Source organism: Montipora capricornis, unplaced genomic scaffold (assembly GCF_036669925.1).
Source record: "Montipora capricornis isolate CH-2021 unplaced genomic scaffold, ASM3666992v2 scaffold_489, whole genome shotgun sequence".
NCBI classification, from domain to species: Eukaryota; Metazoa; Cnidaria; class Anthozoa; order Scleractinia; family Acroporidae; genus Montipora; species Montipora capricornis.
Window position 1 is genome coordinate 37,847 of NW_027180226.1, and position 22,154 is coordinate 60,000.

At 37.8% G+C, this 22,154-nt stretch overlaps 1 protein-coding gene across 1 annotated transcript in view; it reads left to right on the plus strand.

Annotated features, from left to right (window-relative positions):
* The first annotated feature begins 441 nt into the window (after positions 1 to 441).
* LOC138036586 (60S ribosomal export protein NMD3-like) overlaps positions 442 to 22,154 on the plus strand; it is a 36,843-nt gene continuing 15,130 nt past the window's right edge. The window contains exons 1-11 of the mRNA XM_068882723.1: positions 442 to 517; positions 592 to 726; positions 2,025 to 2,118; positions 3,428 to 3,508; positions 5,145 to 5,273; positions 6,213 to 6,303; positions 7,142 to 7,220; positions 13,062 to 13,158; positions 13,728 to 13,780; positions 16,857 to 16,921; positions 18,291 to 18,436. Of these exons, the coding sequence (XP_068738824.1) occupies positions 474 to 517; positions 592 to 726; positions 2,025 to 2,118; positions 3,428 to 3,508; positions 5,145 to 5,273; positions 6,213 to 6,303; positions 7,142 to 7,220; positions 13,062 to 13,158; positions 13,728 to 13,780; positions 16,857 to 16,921; positions 18,291 to 18,436 (1,014 nt within the window). The 5' untranslated portion in view covers positions 442 to 473. The remainder of the gene's footprint in view (positions 518 to 591; positions 727 to 2,024; positions 2,119 to 3,427; positions 3,509 to 5,144; positions 5,274 to 6,212; positions 6,304 to 7,141; positions 7,221 to 13,061; positions 13,159 to 13,727; positions 13,781 to 16,856; positions 16,922 to 18,290; positions 18,437 to 22,154) is intronic.

The window sequence follows — 22,154 nt, forward strand, 5'->3', positions numbered from 1 at the left end:
TTTCAAGCTGAATTTTGATACGTTAACATTTATGAAAATATATCAAATTTTCCATGCATTATCCGGTATTTAATACCCAGTTCTCATTTTCCACGCAGTCGGTGTCTCATGCCCTGTCTATGTATGACTGTCCGTCCACATTAGTCTTGAATCCATAGTCATGCTTTCCGTCACATTTCAACGCTCGACTTGGGTAGCCTGTATAAGTGGACGAGGTACCCTGTGTAATACGTTTAATGAATCGCCCCCAGTTTACCCTCACCACTTCCTCCTCTTCAGACTTTTTCTGTGAAGCAAGCGAAAATTGTTAGTGAGTGTGAAGCACGAGTGCGGGGAACTGGTAGCAAGTAGGAAGAGCGAGCGCGAGGAATGATGGGAAGGAGGAATTCCCCGCCTCCCCATCATTCCCCGCGCTACGCTTTTCCTTTCACGCGCGGGCGACTGGGGAGGAGGCAGTTGCTGAGTAATCCAAGATGGAGTACATGGACGCAGTTCCCACGAGTGAAGCGCAGTCAAGGTTAACTGACAAAAGATGAAAAGATTTGGGAAACGATATTTGATTTTAATTGTTATGTGTGGCTTATTTTACAGCCTTTGCTGCCAGTGCGGGGTTCTTACTACGCCAAATCCTTCGAACATGTGCGTCGGATGTCTCCGATCTCAAGTCGACATCACAGAGGGAATTCCGAAACAGGGCAATTTATATTATTGCAAAGCATGTGAAAGGTAAGATATGACTACTGCAGTTATTTTTACCAGCTTTAAAAGGGAAGCAACTCAAGCGCTCGTGAATGAATTGTACATGAAGCCGAAATCAGCTGAGCAAAAACTATTAAATGTTTAAAGGTGTACAAGTTTGTACTGCGCGGTCTAAGGAATCTTAACCCTATACTTAGGGAAATTAGGAAGAGTAACTGCAGAATACCCGAGCACTGTTGTGTTCTTGTAGCAGCATCGTTTGAAGAACGAGAAATATAACAATACACTCCACTCGTACGTAAATAAGTGGCCGGGTATATATTCGGGAGATGAGATTTTATATCACGGTTCACCCCGTCTCCCCTGCCTTCCAGGATGGGGGAAAAGTGAGTTTGGTTTACCTGTGACTATCATTGCAGATAGAGTGCTTCTGGTTTCCTCCCAAGTCAAAAATAAAACGAATTTTATACAGGTGTGACCTTACCATTTTATTCCAAAATGTTACAAATCCTACATGTAACTGCAAATAAAAATAAATAAATCTGAGTGTTACGAATGCTAAAACTTTTAGTGAAAAATCATACTGTACACCTTCTTCAATATTGCTTTTAATTGTAATTTCTTGTTTGAAATCCTTTAACTGCCATGACAGCCGAAAAAGCAATTCTTATGAAGGCTGGCAAACAAATTTGCCACTTTATTATGGTGCATAAGCTCTGAGATAACATGCAAGTCGAAGGTTCAAGTCTTGTTTCCCTAGGAAATTAGTTTGTTTGTCCAAGGGAGATCACGAGATTTGAAGCACGTCATGTTCTCCTCCAGTTGGAAATCGTATTTGACTTAAGAGGTATAACAAAAGTATTCACTGCATTTGAATTTTCACTGTTTTCTAAATTGCAAGTTTGTGAAAACTTTGAAAATAATACACCTTATTCCAAAATGGCCGCCACTTTAATATCCTTTTATTTCCATGCAAATTGGCCCTTATGGCCTCGCTTTCAAACGTAAAAATTCAAAAGAATACTTAACCGTAACGAGGCCATAAGTGCCAATTTGCATGGAAACAAAAGAATACTAAAATGGCAGCAATTTTGGAATAAGATGTATGGGTACATGTAATTGCCTTCAGTCGAATGTGATTACATTTACTAAACTACAGAATGCAGGGTATTTTATTCACTGAATAATAATAGCCAGCGTTTCTGGTGTAATAATTAGTAATTTCATTGTTCTGCAAAGGCTTCCAACAAATATGTGTGTGGCCCTGAATCGTGTTACATGTAGTTTCTCTGATTCAAAATTTTAATGCTTCTTTGAACAATCAGGTATTTACAACCACCAAGCCAATGGGTAGCGTGTGCATTGGAATCCAGAGAGCTATTAGCTCTTTGCTTAAAGAAGCTGAAAGGTTTAAACAAGGTGAGCATTATTAGTAATAAATTAATCAAAGAGTTTGCATTTAACAAATCGAAAGTGGTTCAGGGTTGTCTGTACTCTTATCAGCAATGATATTCGTCATCACAGTGGTCAAACTGTTGCAAGTCTACAACAAATTTTGATCACTGTGATGATGAATATCATTGTTGATAAGAGTACAGACAACGCTGATCCACTTTCAATTATTTGTTTTTACCACTTCAACGCCAAAGACAGTGTTTACTTCAGAGCATTACCAAAATCATAACACAAAGAAAGATCAAGCATTGTTTATAACTTTCTCGCAATATGATTGGTTTATTTACCAAGATGAGCATTCCTGATTGGCTATTATACTGCGCGACAAATTGACGTCAGCATAACACGAGCAGCATTCTTATCAACAGCAGCAAATTAGCCAATCAGATGCGAGTACAAGAAATTGTGGTATAATAATTATTTTCTGTTATTCATTACTTCAATAGCTCATAACATAATTATTCTAGACATCATTTATACATGTATGTAAGTTAGACTTGTTCCAGTTATTTCTATCAAACTATTACAGTGCTGGAAATTATTCATACATGTATGTCCTTTCAAATCTTCATTTTGGTCGGACATTTGACAAATTGGACCGGACATAATTTATTGACTGACAACACCTTGAAGAAGATAACTCAAGATGTGCTGGTGAGATGTTCGGTCATCGTGTCCGATCATAATGTGAAATTGGCCGAACATTTTCAAAATTTGGTCGGACAATGTCCGATGACCGACTGTTATTTCCAACACTGTATTACATGTATTTAATGAGAAACATTTGGCAGTTTATGCAAGAAGCCTAACAAGTTATTAGGTACACATGTACATAATGATAATGATGACATTGGCAATGACTAGATGTGGAGACCACATTTAATGTAAATTGAATCAAGTCTGTCAAAATTAAAGGAGATTAAATGTTGGTGTTTGATCAAAGGGGAAAATGGGAGACTCCAGGGACAACCCTTTTGAGCAGTCTGAGTAGAGAACTTAAGGGACAATTGAGAATGATTACAGTTGCATCAATTTCTCACAATCTTGCTTGCACTACTTTTGATCAATACTGTACATGTACGTTGTATGTCAGTGAATTATTGCTGTAAGGTAGAATAATTATTAATTTTGTAACTGGAATAAATTATTAAGAATAATTCTGGGTATTAAATAGGACCACAAACTGCAACACACTGAAACCATGCAATGGAGAACATAGGGTCCTAATTATTGCTTCTAAAATCAGCATTTTGAAGTCTTTTAATGCATTCAGGTGCGTTTAGTTGATGCTGGATTTGTGTGGACAGAACCTCACTCAAAGAGAATCAAAGTCAAATTGACAATCCAGAAAGAGGTTAGTACTGTTTATTAATTAAAAATTTCCTTCTTCAATGATTACTTTAATTGAAATTTAGTTTGAAGGAACAGTCATAATTTATGGACCTAAATGTTGTTAACCCATTCATTTCATTTCTGGCCCCCATTGGCGAGTAAAATCGAGAAGTCTTGCTCTCATCAGGCAAAGGGTTAATAATAATTATTTTAATAGTAGTTTGCCAAACCACATGACAGTGATACAGTGTTGTTAACAAATTGACAATGAGAAGTAGATTGGAGGAATGAATGGAAGTGCCATTCCTAGACGCTCCTCTGAGAACATGTCGATAAACTCTGTTAGTATATATTTAAATAGGTGGATAGCATTGAATGTGCACACTGATTGGCTCCTCAAACTCTGGATATCCTTTTCTATTCACCTCCGAGCAACTTGCGCGGAATTGTACCCAAAAATGTGGTAAATGTTGCAGGAATAAATGAGTTAAAATCATCTGTTTGTGCTATATTATCTCACTGTCACTCATGGTCGGTGGCTAGTGATGGATAGTTTCTAATTAGCCAAAGCATTTTACAAAATATTCTCTCTTCAAATTCTTTTATATCTGCATATTTTTTGCCATTAACTAGTCTGCACAATGGTTACATAATTTTCCTGCAATTTTTGCATACATGTAAAAAGTTTGTCTGAAACCAGATCTACCCATTATTCAAGTCCTTGAAAGTTAACTTTGTGGCAATGAAAACTTCCATTTTGACTCGGACCACCAAACGAATGAAAGAACAACAGATGAGCAATGATTTCAATAAACACTTTTAATTAGATTACAAGACATGTTTCAACATTCCTATGCCATCTTCAGTTGTACATTGTAAATGTTCATTACAATTTGAATTTTCTAATATGCTGGACAGACAATTGTGTCTTATTTATCTTTTAAATTGCTCTCTTTGCCTGCTTTGTTATACATGTAATAATAATAATTATTAATAACAACCTTTTAAAATTGCTGGTAACTTTCATGAAGCTGTAAACATTGTCTTACCTGCATATTAGAGCAGCTCCCATTGTTAGTCATCACTCTGTCTACAGTTTTTTTTAAGACTCTTAGAGTTGATCAGGGAAATCTTGCCCACACAACCTGACCAGCATACAGAAAAATAGTCCAGACATATAAATCTTCAATACTGGAGACACTTAACATCTTCCTCCAAGCCCCACTTTGGGTGTTGAAGTTAGGGCTTTGCAGGTTAGCCCTAACTGGCCCCTTACATACACCTGTAGACTAACTGCAGTTTGAAATGGACATACATACATACATACATACATACATGTACATACATACGCTGAACACTCCCGTATAGGCTGGGCTTTTCAGGGACAATGAAATGAACCGAGCAACAACAACTTGAAGAATCCCAACTGGCCGGAGACAACCAAGTTGGCTGTTTAAAAGTGCAGCCAAGAAGTTGAACCAGAACGTGTCTAGAACCTGTGATCTGCGGCTCTCAAAGCAAGTGCACTACATAATGACTACTGAGCCCATGGTTTTTTCATGATGAAGATTGTGGCATTCTGTGAAAATTTTAAGCTATCTGATCAAGGATTCTTTATCTGCTAAATTAACTGACCAGATTAATTATTTTGCTTTTAGGTGGTAAATTCTACAATCTTGCAGCAAGTGTTTGTGGTGGAATTTGTTGTGCAAAGTCAGATGTGTGATGCTTGCCATCGGCAGGCTGCTCAGGATTACTGGAAGGCAGTTGTTCAAGTCAGGCAAAAGGTATACTATTGATAAGAAGTCAGCTCAGAATATAAAGTGTAGATCAGACATCACTAAAATTAATGGGACTTTGTATTGTATGACTCCTAGACTTGACACTTGCTTCAAATTTTTGCCATTGCAAGGATTTTCAATAGAATTTAATTATATATTAAGTTTATGGTACCTTTAATGGTTAGAATTTTTTTCAACAGGGACCCTCTATAAAGACTCTTTAATTTGTCAAAATTGATCCAAAACGTTAGGAATATGCCAGCCTATTACTTTTTACTATAATTACTGTTTATGCATTTTTTTTAACTGGGCCTTTGTTAGCTTTATTATACCTGCAACTTCTTAATTGCCTGTGAACCTTCAGCTAGCCCAGTGTATTTGTTTGCAAAGTAGTGGTATAAATTGAATTTGTTGTATTAGCGTATTAGGGCATTGATAATTTATAGTGTAATTGATCATCCAAAAAAACAGCGTAACGGTTAAATATTTAAAGTGAAGTGCACTTTCACTGAAATCTTGAACAAGATACATTTGTATTCCTGACAACATTAGGCAACGGTGTTCTAAAAATTTGAAATTTAGAAAATGATGCATCCGCTTGATCGTTGGCACCTTGCCTTCAGATAATTTTTCAGTTTTCGATGATCATTATGTACAGTGTACATGTATCTCACTAATTCTGGCTTAAAAGGCTGAAAACTGGATTGATGACAGCTGTTTACGTGTAGTCAATTTGCCTTCAGTTGGCACTTGGGCATTCTTTAAGGCATACAAATTTGCTTACCAATTAAAGGCAACAACTACTGTAATAATATGAAATCAACTGTGTCAAGTCACTGACTTGAAAACAAAATCACTTATTAACCTGAAAGAAAGTAAAATTAATTTGTCTGTTAATGCTTATGGTGAATTGTTTTTGTTTTGTTTGTGCCCCTCTATCTGTAGACATCCCACAAAAAGACATTCTTCTATTTGGAGCAGCTGATTTTAAAGCACAATTCACATCAAAACACTGTGAAAGTTAAGCAAGAATCAGGTATGTTTATCAGCTTGGACGAGTCATATCCAATATACAAAAACTGATACAGTCCGTCAAATGATCCATACAGATTGAACAAATCATGAAAATCAGAATTAGTGTTAGACAAATGCAGAGAATTGTTGAGCAGAAAGGCTTTTTCGAGGTGATGGATACTCTAATGGCGACATTTTTGAGTGGATCTAGATGTTGTTGTTGATCCTTCACGCCCAAAGCTGCCCTCATCGACAAGTAAAATCACCTGGCGGTTGACAGAGTGAAGTATAAGGTGCAAGTGTCACTCTTAAGGAAAAGGGCATTAACCCATTTGCTCTTCAGGCATTGCAGGATTTCCCAGTTGATGAGTAAAATCGCCTGGCGTTAGACAGAGTAAAATCTGTTACTGTAAGGTCGTGTTCTATTGGGATCAACCCTTTTTAGTTGGTTGGGTTGGTTGCGTTTTTTAGTGTTCTATTCAGAAAAAACTGTTTTTGGTTGGTCTGGTTGATCAACTTTTTCAACTGGCATCAAACTAGGTTGAAACGGTTGAAAAAGCATTGGCAGCGACCGCTGTCGTTTACATGAGCCATTTAAAGTCGGCCGTGGGCTCCTGCCGTGTTGCTTTCCCTCAACTTGTCAACGCAGAGAATTCTGGTAATGACTATTCCCAGGAGTTACCCCGTTTCAACCGAAAACGGTTGCAAAAGTGTTCTATTGGGAAACCTCAACCGCTTCAACCTAAACCGGTTGCGGTTGAAACGGTTGATCCCATTAGAACACGACCTAAGTCTCACTCCCAGGAATCAGTGGGCTAATGCTGTATTTTAGTAACCTTGATTACATGGATGTTCTTTAGATGGAGTGGACTTTTTCTATGCGTCAAGAGCTGATGCTCGCAAGTTTGTTGAGTTTCTTCAGTCTGTTGTCCCATGCAGGCAAGTTTTGAAACTACAGATAATAGTTATACATGTACATGTTACTACTTTTAAGCAACAATCGACTCAACCTCGTTACTAGGGTTTCAATCAACTACACAAACTCTGCCAATGCATAATAATTATTATGCAAGTATTCCAGTGCAGTAATCATGAAATTGCCTAATTTTAGTATTGCTATACATGTACATGTAGCACCACAAATCCCTGTGGTTTGAGATCCTAATGTTCTGAAACTCGGATTCCCAAAAACTTTAACCTGGGAAGAAATTGTATGGGCCCATTTCCATTACTACCTAAGGGCTAACACTTAGAAGTTAGGGGGAAGTTCATTGTTCAGAGTGTTCAGAGCCTGATTAAACTAATCCTGAATTACAGAAAGTTCAATAATGATAATAATAATCATTATTATTATTATTATTATTATTATTATTAAATATTATTATTGTAGTCTATTTTCTGACCAGAAAACGTTTCCACTGTGAAGATTTTTAGCCTCCAAAATTGAAGAGACCATTGTTTTCCTTCAACAGAACATTACAATCTTAAGGCTTTTGCTGCAGGCAAAATTCAAGCCTGTGTTTGTGTTGAATTGTGGACGAATGTCAATTGGCTTTTCATGAACAATAATATATTGGGCCCAGGTGGATTACATGAAAACAAAGATACGTGTACATGGAGCACTTAAAATTGCTCTTAAACGGATAAAAGTATCTCTGTTGAAATATAACTGCTACATGGGCAATGTTTGAATAAAAACCTACCCTTTCTCATTGCATGCACTTGTTTATAGCTGTGAAATAAAATCTCAGATACCCACAGCCTGCTGTTGTCTGACCTTGTTGCTCGATCAGAAGAGCAAGGAGATCTACACACAGGAAACTTTTTGCAATTCCCAATCTGTGAATAAAATGGGTTATTTCTGTGTTCTAAGTGGGTTTCTCTTGGGAATTTCCCAAATTGGGAAAGTGCAACAAAAACCAATCTTGGGACAAGAATTCCACATTATTTCCCCTATAATGGGATTTATATGTCCCAATAATTCCCCAATATTGGGATTTACATGTCCCAGTAATTCCCCTATATTGGGATTTATACGTCCCAATAACTCCCCAATATTGGGATTTACACGTCCCAATAATTCCCCTATATTGGGATTTACACGTCCCAGTAATTCCCCTATATTGGGATTTACATCTCCCAATAATTTCTCTATGTTGGGATTTATATGTCCCAACAATTCCCCTATATTGGGATTTACATGTCCCAGTAATTCCCCTATATTGGGATTTATACGTCCCAATTATTCCCCTATATTGGGATTCATGCATCCCAAACATTGCCCTACATTGGGATTTACATGTCCCAGTAATACCCTTATATTGGGATTTACATGTCCCAATAATTTCCCCTGTTATCGAGAGATTCCTGTCACAATAATTTCCCTTTCTTGACCCAGCAATTTCCTTCAAATGGGGTGGCTCAATAATTGCCTGTTCACCATGGGAATCATAACATAACCTCGAATGCAACTGTTCATTTTCAGCCCATTGACAACTGCTCTGCTATATAGTAAATGAGAAACACACAAATCTGTGACAATTAAACAATTTAATAAACAGTATTAATAACCACTAAGGGTGTACATTAGTATTTATCTTTAGACTAGAATAATTAAATAACATGCATTAAACTTGGATTTAAGAGTGGTTTGAGAAGTTTACAACAGCATTTACTGGTAATATCGGTGGGTCTAATTTGCAGGTCGCAGGTATTGGTTTTTCACCAATACAGAAAGTATCCTAAACATTCATAAAAGCTAACCTTAGGCCTAATTAGGCCTAAGGTTAGCTTTTAAGAATGTTTAGGACCTTTTCTGTATTGGTGAAACAATGACCTGCAACCCGCGACCTGCAAATTAGACCTGCCGCGGTAATATTAATAATGCTATCCTCGTATAAATGTTTTGTTTCCAGTGTTGCTCAACCTCTCTGGAATAGGGTAACAAAATTTGCCCAAGGAAGGATTACGTTTTTTCTGCAAACGTTGCCTGTGTAGCACTTATATGAGAATAGACTTAACTGATTGGAGTGTAATGTGAAGTGCCAGCCTTCTATCCCATATGAACCATGTGAGCGTTGTGTGGGCCCATTTCCATTAGTAGGGCTAACACTGACATGGTTCATATGGGGTAGAAGGCTGGCACTTCACATTGCACTCTATAAACAAAATTTGTCAGTTGGTTTTCCAAAAGGCATAAATGTAACTATGACAGCCCATTATTTGGACTGTGTCTTTAAAATGCAAACAATGCATTTTACACTTGGAAACACTTAATATAAGCTAAAGGCAATGGATCAGAAAATGTTTCTGTTCTTTTTGGGAAAATTGGTTGAGTTGTTTGATCAGAACTTCAAATAATTAATGTGGGGAAATACTCCCAAATAGTTCACACCCTTGCAAAATAAATCTGGGACTTCCTAGGAATTCCTGGAAATTTCATAGGAACAGAATTGTGAATTTTCACAGGAAATTCAGACTTGGAATAATTCCAAGCTGTGCATCAATTAGATTAAAATTTCTTGGAAGAAGTAATAAAAACTTGGAATGAGACAGAAATTTTGGACATTACAAGTGCTGAAACTTTCTTGAACGAGTAAACAAAATTATAGTTTCTAACGAAACTGTGGTACTGCGTTGGTGGGAGAGTGAAACATGAAAATTTTCATGTTTCTTGAACGAGGTCAGAAAAATCAAGAATTGACCTGAAATAACTGAGAAGTAGAAATGCACATGTGGAAGAAACAAGGTTATAGTGACCTGCTCCTGTAAAATAATATTCCAACCAGCAAATCAGAAATGTGCTGGACACCATTCCAGTGAAGCTAACAGTTACCATCATGACTCACACAAAAAATTAGAATACAAAATAATTGCTTTCAAAGCAGTTACCTTCAGGTCAAAATCTTTGGATTGGGTTCTTGTTTTAAATTTAAAATACAAAAAGGGCTTTTTAAGATTTCAGATAAACCACAGAACCATAACAAGTCTGCAAAGAGTCATCCTTAAATACATCAAACCATAAACGGTCGGGGAAACAGAATTGGCTGCTAAGCATTTTTCTCTGCTGTAAAGGACCTTTTCCTGCTGTCCCGTCAAAGAATTTCTTCAGGAAGTGTATCTTCTTCTTTCATGGTAACTAAAATACAAATATATGCGTGTAAATACTTCAATGATGCAAGTCACGATTCCTCTAAATTCGTGATCATTTCAATCAATTACAGTTAAAGTGTGTGAAGTGTAGACTCAAATTTAGCTCTCTTTTCTTACAAACGTCAATAATACCTAGTTTTCTCAGGCATTTATGATTCTGCATTGAAAAGAGGCAGCATTTACCAGAACGAATCATTTGTCAATCGTATACATCAATTAATTCGCCGTATGAGCACTTTTATACAAAATGGTTTACTTCACCATTTGATCCAAAACTTCATTTTTCTTGTTAAAAGGTTTACCAATTATTGCAGGGTTATAGCATTTAAAAAGCCAAATTAAGTATCCTTGCCAGAAAAATTGACTTGAAGGTACTCTACATGTAAATCGTCATTTTGAAGACAATAAGGCATCAAATCAAATGTTATTCGCCTATAGTTAACGCTTACCTTTTTACTTGAGTTCTTGTAAGCATTTCCCTTCCTTGGATCAGCATTTAAAGAGTAAAACAAACAAAAAATCATCACAAATTTGTGGGCGTTGATACAAACGTTAATAAAGCCGCCGATTACCGCCAAAATCGTTAAGAGCTTGCCGTGGAGACTGCTGGCCAAAATGAAAACGGCTCACTAGTTCCAGTCTTGTCTCTCACTCGTTATACAAGATGGCGCTGGAAACATTGAAGAAAAATGAACAAGATTCCGAGTGAAGTCCTCCAATTAACCCTCAAACAAAGTGGGAAAGATAGTGGTACAGTATTCATTGAGTGGATAAAGTGCTGACATGGAGTGTGTAATTCTTAACATTGATGCTTCATGTTGCTTTTGGAGCAAGGCCGGTGAAACGTGGAGGATATTTCTATAATCTATAGAATCATCATAATAAAGGCTTTTCTTTTCATTTATTTGTGTTACACTATTGGGAATTAAATTGGGGAAATAATCCCTTATTATTTACAATTTTGGGAATAACTTGGGGGAATGTGTCCACATTATTCACAATTCTGGGAATAACTTGGGTAAAGTGGTTCCTATATCATTCACAATACTGGGAATAACTTGGGAAACGTGTCCATATTATTCACAATTCTGGGAATAACTTGGATAAATGTTCCCATACTAATCACAATTCTGGGAATAACTTGGGTGAAGGTTTCTATATCATTCACAATGTTGGGAATAACTTGTGAAATGTGTCCATATTATTCACAATTCTGGGAATAACTTGGATAAATGTTCCCATACTAATCACAATTCTGGGAATAACTTGGGTGAAGGTTTCTGTATCATTCACAATGCTGGGAATAACTTGTGAAATGTGTCCATATTATTCACAATTCTGGGAATAACTTGGATAAATGTTCCCATACTAATCACAATTCTGGGAATAACTAGGGTAACGGTTTCTATATCATTCCCAATGCTGGGAATAACTTGGGAAATTTGTCCATATTATTCACAGTTCTGGGAATAACTTGGATAAATGTTCCCATATTAATCACAATTCTGGGAATAACTTGGGGAAATGTTCCCCCATAATTCACAATATTAGGAATAAATTGGGAACTTTTCCCATATTGTTCCCAGCTTTGGGTATAACTTGGGAAAACGTTCACAGCATATTCCCAATATTGGGATGTAAAAGAAAAGTAGACGTTGTTTCCCAATAAAAACCCAAACTTTCCCCCCAAAAGTAATTTCTTGTCCCAATTTTTTCCCATGAGTGGGAAAGTTTCCCATTTAATTCCCAAATGGGAATCTCGAAAAGTTTCCTGTGACAGTAATCTTGAGATTTGATCAATAGCCCATTTCCAAGTTGCTGCATGCCTCAGTTTCAAACCATTCAAATGGAAATGTGTTGCAAATTGTTATGCAAATCAAACTCATTTCCCTTACAATAGTTGAGCACCAAGACTCACTTCGAAACTGAGACAAACAGCAACTCGGAAATGGCCCATTCCCACCCTGTTCCATCCATTACAGATGACTGGTGGCTCAGGTGGAGATCCGGTGTTCCCGGGTTCAAGACTCGTTCTGACCACTCGATCGTCGAATTTGTTCCTGGTAGTCCCTGCATGGTTCAACTTCTCGGGTGCACTTTTAAATAGCCAACTGGTTGGTCTCCGGCCAGTTGGGATTCTTAACAGTTGTTGTTGTGTTCTGTTGTTTCGTTCATTGTGTTTCATTGGCCCTGAAAAGTCCCTATGGGGAGTGGTCATTTAAGTACGCATTGCATTGCGTAGGGTTGGAATGTCTGTCTGTGCCCATTTCCATCATTACCTACATGTAGGGCTAATGCTTTATTGGATTACATGGGAATACACTTATAGTGCAATTACAGTACACTCAAATGGATACAGTATCTCTGTAGCTGTGATAGGGGTCTTTAAGTTACTGAGCATATAAAAACACAAAGTACATGTATACATGTACATGTAACGTGCAACATGGAAGAATTACAATAATTATTATAATAATTTCCTTGACAAGTGCTTGAACCCTTTGTTCATACATGTAGCTCATAGAAACGAAAGTATAATTCTTGTTGTTGTGCACATTGAAAGGATACAGCCCATCGATTGATTAATGCAATTTAGTCTTACAAAGAAATGTGATCTCTTTGTTGCAGATACAAGACCTCTGAGAAACTCATCTCTCATGATGTACACAGCAACACTTACAATTACAAGTATACTTTCTCAGTGGAAATTATTCCTATCTGCCGGGTATGCTGTCCATGCATCTCACATTATTTTAGATAATTACGTGTACTTAATTTATTGCTTAGCACTGAAAAAAAAAATAGATGTAATTGCATTGAGTTATTATTGAGTGCTACCCATAGAGGGCATTCCAGGGCTATTGAAATAAATTCTAAAAGAATGACTTTTGACCAAATAATTTTAAAATCCCAGTTGGCTGAAGGCAAAATACAGCCACTAAACGCATAGCTGTCAGAGTAGACTGCAACCAGTCTCTCTCTTCTCCTAATTTTCGTAAGGTTGACCTGTCTATTAAATAACTTTTTCCTTTTTAACATGACATGCAAGTTCATGCATCAGCATTGTTCTCTCCATTTGCATATGTCTGTCTTGGGAAGATGAACGTTAATATTACACTATGTAAGTTGTCTACTAAACAATGCCACACTCGTGTCTACCAGTCTCCTTTATGACTCATGTGATCTAACTTGTCACACGAGTTTCACAAGAAAGGTTTGCATGTAAGGTCTAGTCAGTTGCTGCAACGAGTGGGAGAAGTTTTCTCTAACTTTTCATCTGTTTTTATTTTGAAGGAAGAGATTGTTTGCTTGCCATTAAAAGTTTCAAGGTCTCATGGGAATATTAGGTAATTACAGCCTGTCCTGAATGCACTTTGCAAGTTGCTGTTGGTTTGCAAAATTTTGTCAGGAAAAGTTGATTCATGGCACGTTATTTATTTATTTATTTATTTATTATTATTATAATTATAATAATAATAATAATAATAATAATAATAATAATAATAATAATTATTATTATTATTATTATTATTATATAGATTTAGCCAAACTTAAGGGTTGGGTAAAAAAAGAAGAATCCGTGAATTCTTTAGAATTTTTTTTATTACCGCGGTATATGTGTCAACACCTGTCATTTCTCCATGACCACAAACAAAGGCGATTGTGTTTTGCATAATTAATTACGCTTTGGACTTCGATGGGCAACAAGGTAATATATAGATTTAGCCAAGCCTAAAAGCGGAGCTCCCAGGTTACTTATTCTTACTAGCCTTACTTAAACAACAAATTAACGGGATAAAACGAGTTTGATATTTTTTGGTTAGCCTTGATGAAGCAATGAAAGAAAGAAAACCAAACCAAACAAACGATCTCAAACAAGTTCTTTCGTTTCTGCTTTTCTGTTGTAGATCGTCCAGGCATCATTCAACCTTATCAGATTCAAAATTAAAAATCTTCTAAAGATATGCCAAGAATTGCAATGCAGAGCAAAAAGCAGCTTTAAACAAATTAACACTCAGCTTTAAGTTTATATCCCTCCAATGCTTGACTTAAAATAACTGCGTAGCCACCAGTGTGGTTCTAAACACAGCTATTTATGTCAAACCTGGATTGAAACCAGCAAAAAAATGCAATAAAATATATTTTCCAAATCGTTTTCCTGTTGAACACGAAAAGCGTCTACTTTAGATGACGTAGTATGGCCGTGTACAATGTAACTGCGTCGAGCCACAGAAAGCATGCGCAAAAAATTAAGCCTTGTTATGTTTGTGTCCTGATTGCGAGAAGTTAACCTGGTTTGAGCCTGTAATCCAGTCGAAAACAAGTACCTGGTCAGCGGTCAACTTAAAAGAAAAAAACAGCAGACCTCGCTGAGCTCTAATCTTGAGCCCACTATATAGTCGCTTGATTCTGTCCAGCGGATACCTCGTTTTGACAGGTGTCAATTGACCATAACATGGATGTCCAATATCAAAGATGTACATGTACGCTGTGTGGCCAACACATCACGCATGCACCGGGTTGGTGTTAGCGTGTGTCACCTTGCTTTTGTTGTTGTTTTTATTTACGTGACACACTGATCTCTTAATGTGATCCACCTTCCCACACGCTTGCCGTGGGAGAACAGTTTTGCTGTTCCCAACCCAGCTTTCCAAATATCACCTGCCACATTATGGCATGTGAAGCTGCCACTTAAAGGGGTGCCAAAAACACCCATCTGATATCTTCGCTACGCAATGCTGATGAGGCCCGAAAGGCTGAAACAGCTGTCCATGGCTGCTAATTGACCAGGTGAAATGGTTGTGAGCATGCGTGATGTGTTGGCCACACCGGGTTGGTGTTAGCGTGTGTCACCTTGGTTTTTTTGTTGTTACGCTGTTAATGGCCGCCATGTTGGGCATATTGTTTTTTTATTATTATCTGCAGTATACACGTATGGATGCTCTAATGTTAAAAGTACATAGGGCGCAAAGCGTAGCCTATGTCCTCTTACGGAACATAAGTCTCTATATAAAGGAGCGTTTTAAAATAATAAAATACATTCTATATATATATATATATATCATAACAATAATAATCCTTAAAATCCTAAATCCTAAAATTCTAATTTAAATTTAAATTTAAAAATAAATAAATAAATAAAAAAATCCTTAAAATTTTCTAACACTCTATAATTTCTAAAGTTCGTAAGATTATTTGACGATGGCCTTGAAGGCCCGCGCTATGTTAAGCGAACTTGAGATAATAGCTTTCTGCATCCTTCTGAGAACCTCCCTTCCTCTAGCGCCCACAAGTTTCTTTATTGTTTTCTCTAAATCTTTAGACCAACCGCCTAGCACATCAATCACTACGTTGCACTGTTCCACGACATAGCCAGGGTACTGCTTCCTTAACTCCCAGCGCAGTGGAGCATACTTTTCCGTCTTCTCCCTCTCCTTTTTCCCACGGTTGTCTAACCAGGGGCAACTCATTTCAACTGCCCAGACTCGTTTCCTCCTGTGATCCACAAATCTGACGTCCACTCTGTTGGCCTTGACATATTATTATTATTATTATTATTATTATTATTATTATTATTATTATTATTATCATTATTACTATTATTATTATTACTATTATTACTATTATTATTATTAGAATGTTATGTGGTCAAAGTAAAGGCTGGTATGCAAATGTATATCTTCATCGCTAACCTCAATTCCTCGATGTCATTTTCCAGCTGCCGTTCTAAAAGTGCTTGAAATTGTTTCCCTGATATTTTCCCCATACTTTAGCGAAGGTTTTTCCGTGAAAAATCATTTCCAATGGTCCATCAAAAGCAATTATGTTTGCGCATACGAACCACATAAAGCCCTTCACTGATGTGGCTATTTTTACGATTAGGGCCCAAACTTGAGCCCACGATATGGTCACGTGATACTGGTCACATTGGCATATAGAGAGGGTGGACGGACGGTCGCGTGAATGGCGTCGTAGCTAAAAATAAAATTTCTTTCATCGTTGGGTTACATGTTTTTATTGTTATTGTTATTGTTATTGTTATTGTTATTGTTATTGTTATTGTTATTGTTATTGCTATTGTTATTGCTGCACTTCACCCTAAACTTACTTAAAGGGGCTGTGTCACACAATTTAGCCTAATAAGCTACTGCGACCTGGCACCCCAATCAAGTGATCCTTTTAAAAAGACTAAACAGGGAAGGGGGAGGGGGGGGGGGGGGGGGAGTGATCCCTTATTATAATTGTTATTTTCATTTTTGCCTTGCCAAATCTTTCATTTAGACGCTAAGAAAAGCGATCTTTAGGTTGGTGTTTAATTCTTCTGAGTTGGATCCCTCGTTTTTCAACCAGAAAGATGTTATAAGATGTTATGTTTTTTTCTTTATATATAACTTCCTGGTTCTTTTGTCTTGTTCCTTACAGTCAAGTCGTAATCTGCAATAGAGTCAGTACAAATTTACAGTTCATTGATCCAATGACTTTACAAGGTACGTCTTGCAATCGATGACTCTGGTGTACATTTTCAAAGCATTTTTCACGGTAGTTAGATGTTTGATGTCAGTGACAGATGTTAGAAGTTTAAAAATTGTTCAGTTCAAGCCTCACACGTATTATGTTCTTGGCGACCCAAAGTGAAGAAATTAAACAAGTGTCACTACAGCTTCGTAAACCTTGAAAAATTGGTTGACTAAATTATCTTTAACACAGTTTCTAGCACAATTGGTTGTTGACTTGTAGACTCAAATTGAACTTTCTTCGGCATTTAACAACATTTGAATACGTAATAGTGTATGCTATGAATTATTTGTCGACGGAAAAAAGATGTTACATGTAGGTAAATGAAGAGGCATAAGAAACCCCCACCTGTTATAACCACTTGTTTTCGGTCCATTGCTCCACCTTTCTTTTCCTGTCAATTTAACAAATAGATTCCATGTTTCCGTGCGTCTGTACAGTAATAGGTTGATTTAGCAACAGAACGGGAACGTCAGTGGCGACGTCGCGCACAGCAAAACTACCAATGAGAATTTAGAATAGAGAAGAAAAGATTGGAGTCTATTCTATTCTGAATTCTTATTGGTGTTTTTTCTGCGCGCGCCGTCGCCACTGACGTTCCCGTTCTGTTGCTAAATCAGGCTAATATATCGCAAATGACGTCAAAATGTCTTGAGAAAAAAAAAGCGGTGCACGAGGCGATGGCCAAATGTGACACAGATGTTTTTGCCACATTTTGACGTCTTCTTTTATATGATAAGGAATTAAACGGGTTTTTCTTTATGATGACGTCAGCTATGCTTCTGTCCTCTAATAGATCATAGATGAGAACCAATCAAAAGGCGTGTATTATTGAGTTTATTATATAAAGAAAAATTCTCAGCTTAAACTTAAAGGCGCGTTATCACGCTGTTTTGGCTGTATTCTGAAGGCTAAAAATTGTGTCTCAATACAGTTGGCACTTGAATAAGTTCAGCATTGTCTCAACGCTCATCAGAATCAGCGTGCACCTTGTTTGGCGCGTTCATGCCAATGGAATAGGAAGTTTGTGAATGGTAGTGTGTGTAGTACTGACAGACAGTATGACAGTGCGACGCGCCTTACGGTGGCCACCTCACAAAGTTGTTTACAAATTGTCCGCCAATCAGGATGTGTGAACTTGATTGACAGTCACGCCTTCTTGCAAAGTTGGCGCAATTGTAAGTTGAACACCGCACGGTTGCATGGGTTGTTGAGTTGACGTATTTGCACGTAATTGTCAAATGTGAAAGTTTGTTGGATGGCCACGGTAAGGCGCGTTGCACTGTAAATTTTATTTTCTCAAGTATTAATTAATTCGATGTGTTTTTCAATTCGTTTTAGGTGTAGAAGTAACACCAGCAACATATTGGCGTTTTCCTTTTAGAAGTTTATGCACGTACAAACAGCTGACTGAGTTTATGATTCTCCAGATCGAGCCTGTTGATCCACAGTACTCAAGGGCATCTACTACCAACCTAAGTCAAAGGGTAGGTTTCCTCAAAACCACCACCTTTTTGATTCATTGCGTTGTATGAACTAACTCTTATTTAAAGGCCCACTTTCAACCAACAGACTTTTCGACCATTTGTTTTTGTTATGGAAATTTGTATTTCTTATCGCAGCGATCTAATTGGATGAATCTCGGATTCGGGTGGAATTTTCATATATGAAAATTGTTCCGAGGCACGCAAAGCCTGTCGGTTGAAGGTGGGCCTTTAAAAAAAGATACTGGGAATGAGCGACAAAAGGCGCAAAATATTGGGTCAAATATCAAACAGCCCGTGGTCGAAGTTTCTTTGCTAGGGCTAACGCTCAGGATTGATCAGTATGTAAATTCACCTCTTAATTTCAATTCACTGACAGGTAGACAAGTATTGGGAATGAAAATTATTGTCAGCTTAAGGGTGTGATCCTGATACAACACCAATTTTCATGACCGGCCAAGAAAGAAATCTGCACAAGCAGTTAGGAGAATGAACTTTTAGATTATAGGAATCAAAGGGTTAAACTGATCTTACTCTGTCTACAATTGACTGTGACTTTGTTGAAGAGATGATATTATTTCATTGGTGACTCGGGGCATACTCGGAAAAAATCCGAGTATTCGACCTCCTCCGAGTATCCCCGAGTCACCAGAAAAAATATACGTGATCCCATCATTTCATCTTTCGGGTGATTAATTCAATTCAATAGGCCAGCTTCGTATTCTCTTGGTTAGACTGAATCTAGCATGAAATAGAGGCTTCTGTACGGGAAATAATTTGCATGTGAAAAGATTCCCCTGCATTAGCCTCCATTTCATGCTCGATCCAACCCAACCGTTAGAATATGGAACTGGCCAAGAGGCTTTGTTGTTTCCAAGACAACCGCAATGCTGCATGGGTACCTCTACAGTTTGGGTCTTTGAATTTGACTTGTGTCTTGTACTTAAAGCCTCTCAGCTTTGTTACTATTCTACTTAAGAGCTCGGAGTTTTGAAAAGTTTTGGAAAAGTAAATGTGTTTTGAAAGGTCCAGGTCCATGTCTTAGTAGGGAGTTTTAGCAGCTACGACGGCTACAGTAATGTAATTAATAAGATTGAAAATAATCGTGCTGCACGTGCAGGACGCATTTTAGTTGCTTTGCGAAACAACGTGAAACGACCATAACGTAAAGGCCGGGACACACTAGGCGACAAGTCACAGCGACATGTCTGCGACAAATTGCTCCATGTGTACTACTAGCAAAACAAGTCGCTGCGACACGACGCCTGTTTGGTGCACACGCAGTGATCTGGTATGAGGGGGAATGTGAACTAGTTTTCTAATTCAATATGGCTGACTATATGACGCTCTCTCATTGGTTCATTTATATTTTGTCGCAGCGACTTGTTGCCGGAAGTGTACACATGATGCGAAAACGTTGCTTTAGCTAATTTTGTGGCTGCGATAAGTCGCACGACTTCAAACTGGTTTGAATTCGTGCGACTGATCGCAGCGACAAAATTCTGCCGCAGCGACAATGATTTTCATGAAATTAACCATGTCACACAAGGCGATTTGTTGCCGCGACTTGTCCCCGCGACGTGTCGCAGCAACTTATCGCCTAGTGTGTCCCGGCCTTAAGGTATTGACGACGATACGAACATACGAACAACGAAGTGACGTGTTGTAGTAGCCGATGTCAGTGCTAAAACTAGTGATCGCCTTTTACAACAGTGTTTAAAATTACCATTAAGTGATTGCTCTGGAACATGCTTTCGAGACGTTTCAAACTGTGATTTGGTTCAATGCAAAGAAACCGGTTTGATCTGAGTAAATTTCTTGCATTTTAGCTTCTGATATTAAGCAAGTTCTCGAAGGTGAAAAATAAGTTAGGTTGAGGGAATTGTAAAGGATTTATGATAGACACACCGTTCATGGTTTTCTGCAAACGCCAATCTTAATGTCTCGCGATTGTATTAGTGTTACACGTGTGCGGGCGGTATTTTCAGTGTAAAGCGGTGGGCTAATTAACAAATCGAAAGTGGTTCAGCGTTGTCTGTACTCTTATCGACAACGATATTCGTCATCGCAGTGGTCAAAATGTTGTGGACTCACGAGTAGCAGCGGAGTGAGTCCACAACAAAAAGACAACGCTGAAGCACTTTCGATTTGTTTTTTATCACAATATTACGCCAAAAAAAGCTTTTTTCAGAGCGTGACCAAAATCATGACACGAAGAAAGAGCAAGCGTTGTCTATAACTTTCTCGCAATTATGATTGGTTTGAATAAGATTAGATTTACTTAAACATCTAATGATAAAAAAGAGCGAAAGAAACTTTACACAACGTTTCGATGACTCCATGTCATCATTTTCAAGTGAAAAGAAAATAAAATTTTATAACTTAATATATACCGTGCGAGGTGATAAAACGTAAAAGTATGAACGTAAATAGTGACAAATTTAAATAAATAGTTTCGCGCGTATGGAGTCTGATTGTGTGTTCAAGCATGGCCTCTTCTTCTTTATGAATAACATTTCATAAATCAGACAGTCCAGTTTTCCGTTGCACTTCTTTAAAACGGAAAAATTGTTGGAAAGGTCGCCGATGGTTTCAAGAGCGTGGTCGTTCTTTAAGTGCTTGCCGATCGCTGAATAACGGTGCTCGTCAATACGTTGGTGTAAATGTCGGCTAGTGTAGCCGACATACTCTCCATCACACAGATCACATTTATAATTATACACAACGCATTGTTGGCTAATTATAGGTGGTTTGGGCTCACACATCTTGAGGTCTTCACATATTTTGCGACTCTTGAACACAGGTAGAAGAGTGTGATCGATTTTGCTGCTTAGATCTGATAATTGCCTTTTCACTGCGTCAGCTGACTTTTGATCTTTAAAAGGCAAAACCACTCGGTGAACAGCATTTCCATTGGTGGATAATTGAGCTTGCTTTCCAGGGTTTTTAGACCTCACTGAGTTGAAAAAAAGAGAGATAGTGGACTTGATGAGGCTGTCGGGGTACTTGAGGTTAGTAAACATCACCTTGAGATGATCACATTCAGATTTCAAAGACTCCCATGTGGACGACAGGTGGAACGCACGACTTAACATGGTCTTGAGTAGCGATTTCTTGTACCTTTTATCGACATGGCTTTGGTGGTGAAGCAGTAGGCCAGTGTTAGTTAGTTTACGATAAACACTAGTTTCCAGTTTGCAGCCCTTTTTGAGGACTTCGATACCGATAAATGGTAACCTGTTATCAGACGCTAGTTCCATGGTGAAATTTATGGATGGATGACAACTATTAAGCGTTGATAAGAAATCCTCTGCTGCTGGTACATTTTTCAGATAGACGGTGTGGCAATGGGCTCCCCTTTGGGTCCACTCATGGCAAACGCATTTCTCTGTCTATCGAGGAGAAACTAGATCAAGACAACAAGCTTCCTGAATTTTACAGAAGGTACGTGGACGACACGTTTGCTACGATGAAAAATGTACCAGCAGCAGAGGATTTCTTATCAATGCTTAATAGTTGTTCTCCATCCATAAATTTCACCATGGAACTAGCGTCTGATAACAGGTTACCATTTATCGGTATCGAAGTCCTCAAAAAGGGCTGCAAACTGGAAACTAGTGTTTATCGTAAACCAACTAACACTGGCCTACTGCTTCACCACCAAAGCCATGTCGATAAAAGGTACAAGAAATCGCTACTCAAGACCATGTTAAATCGTGCG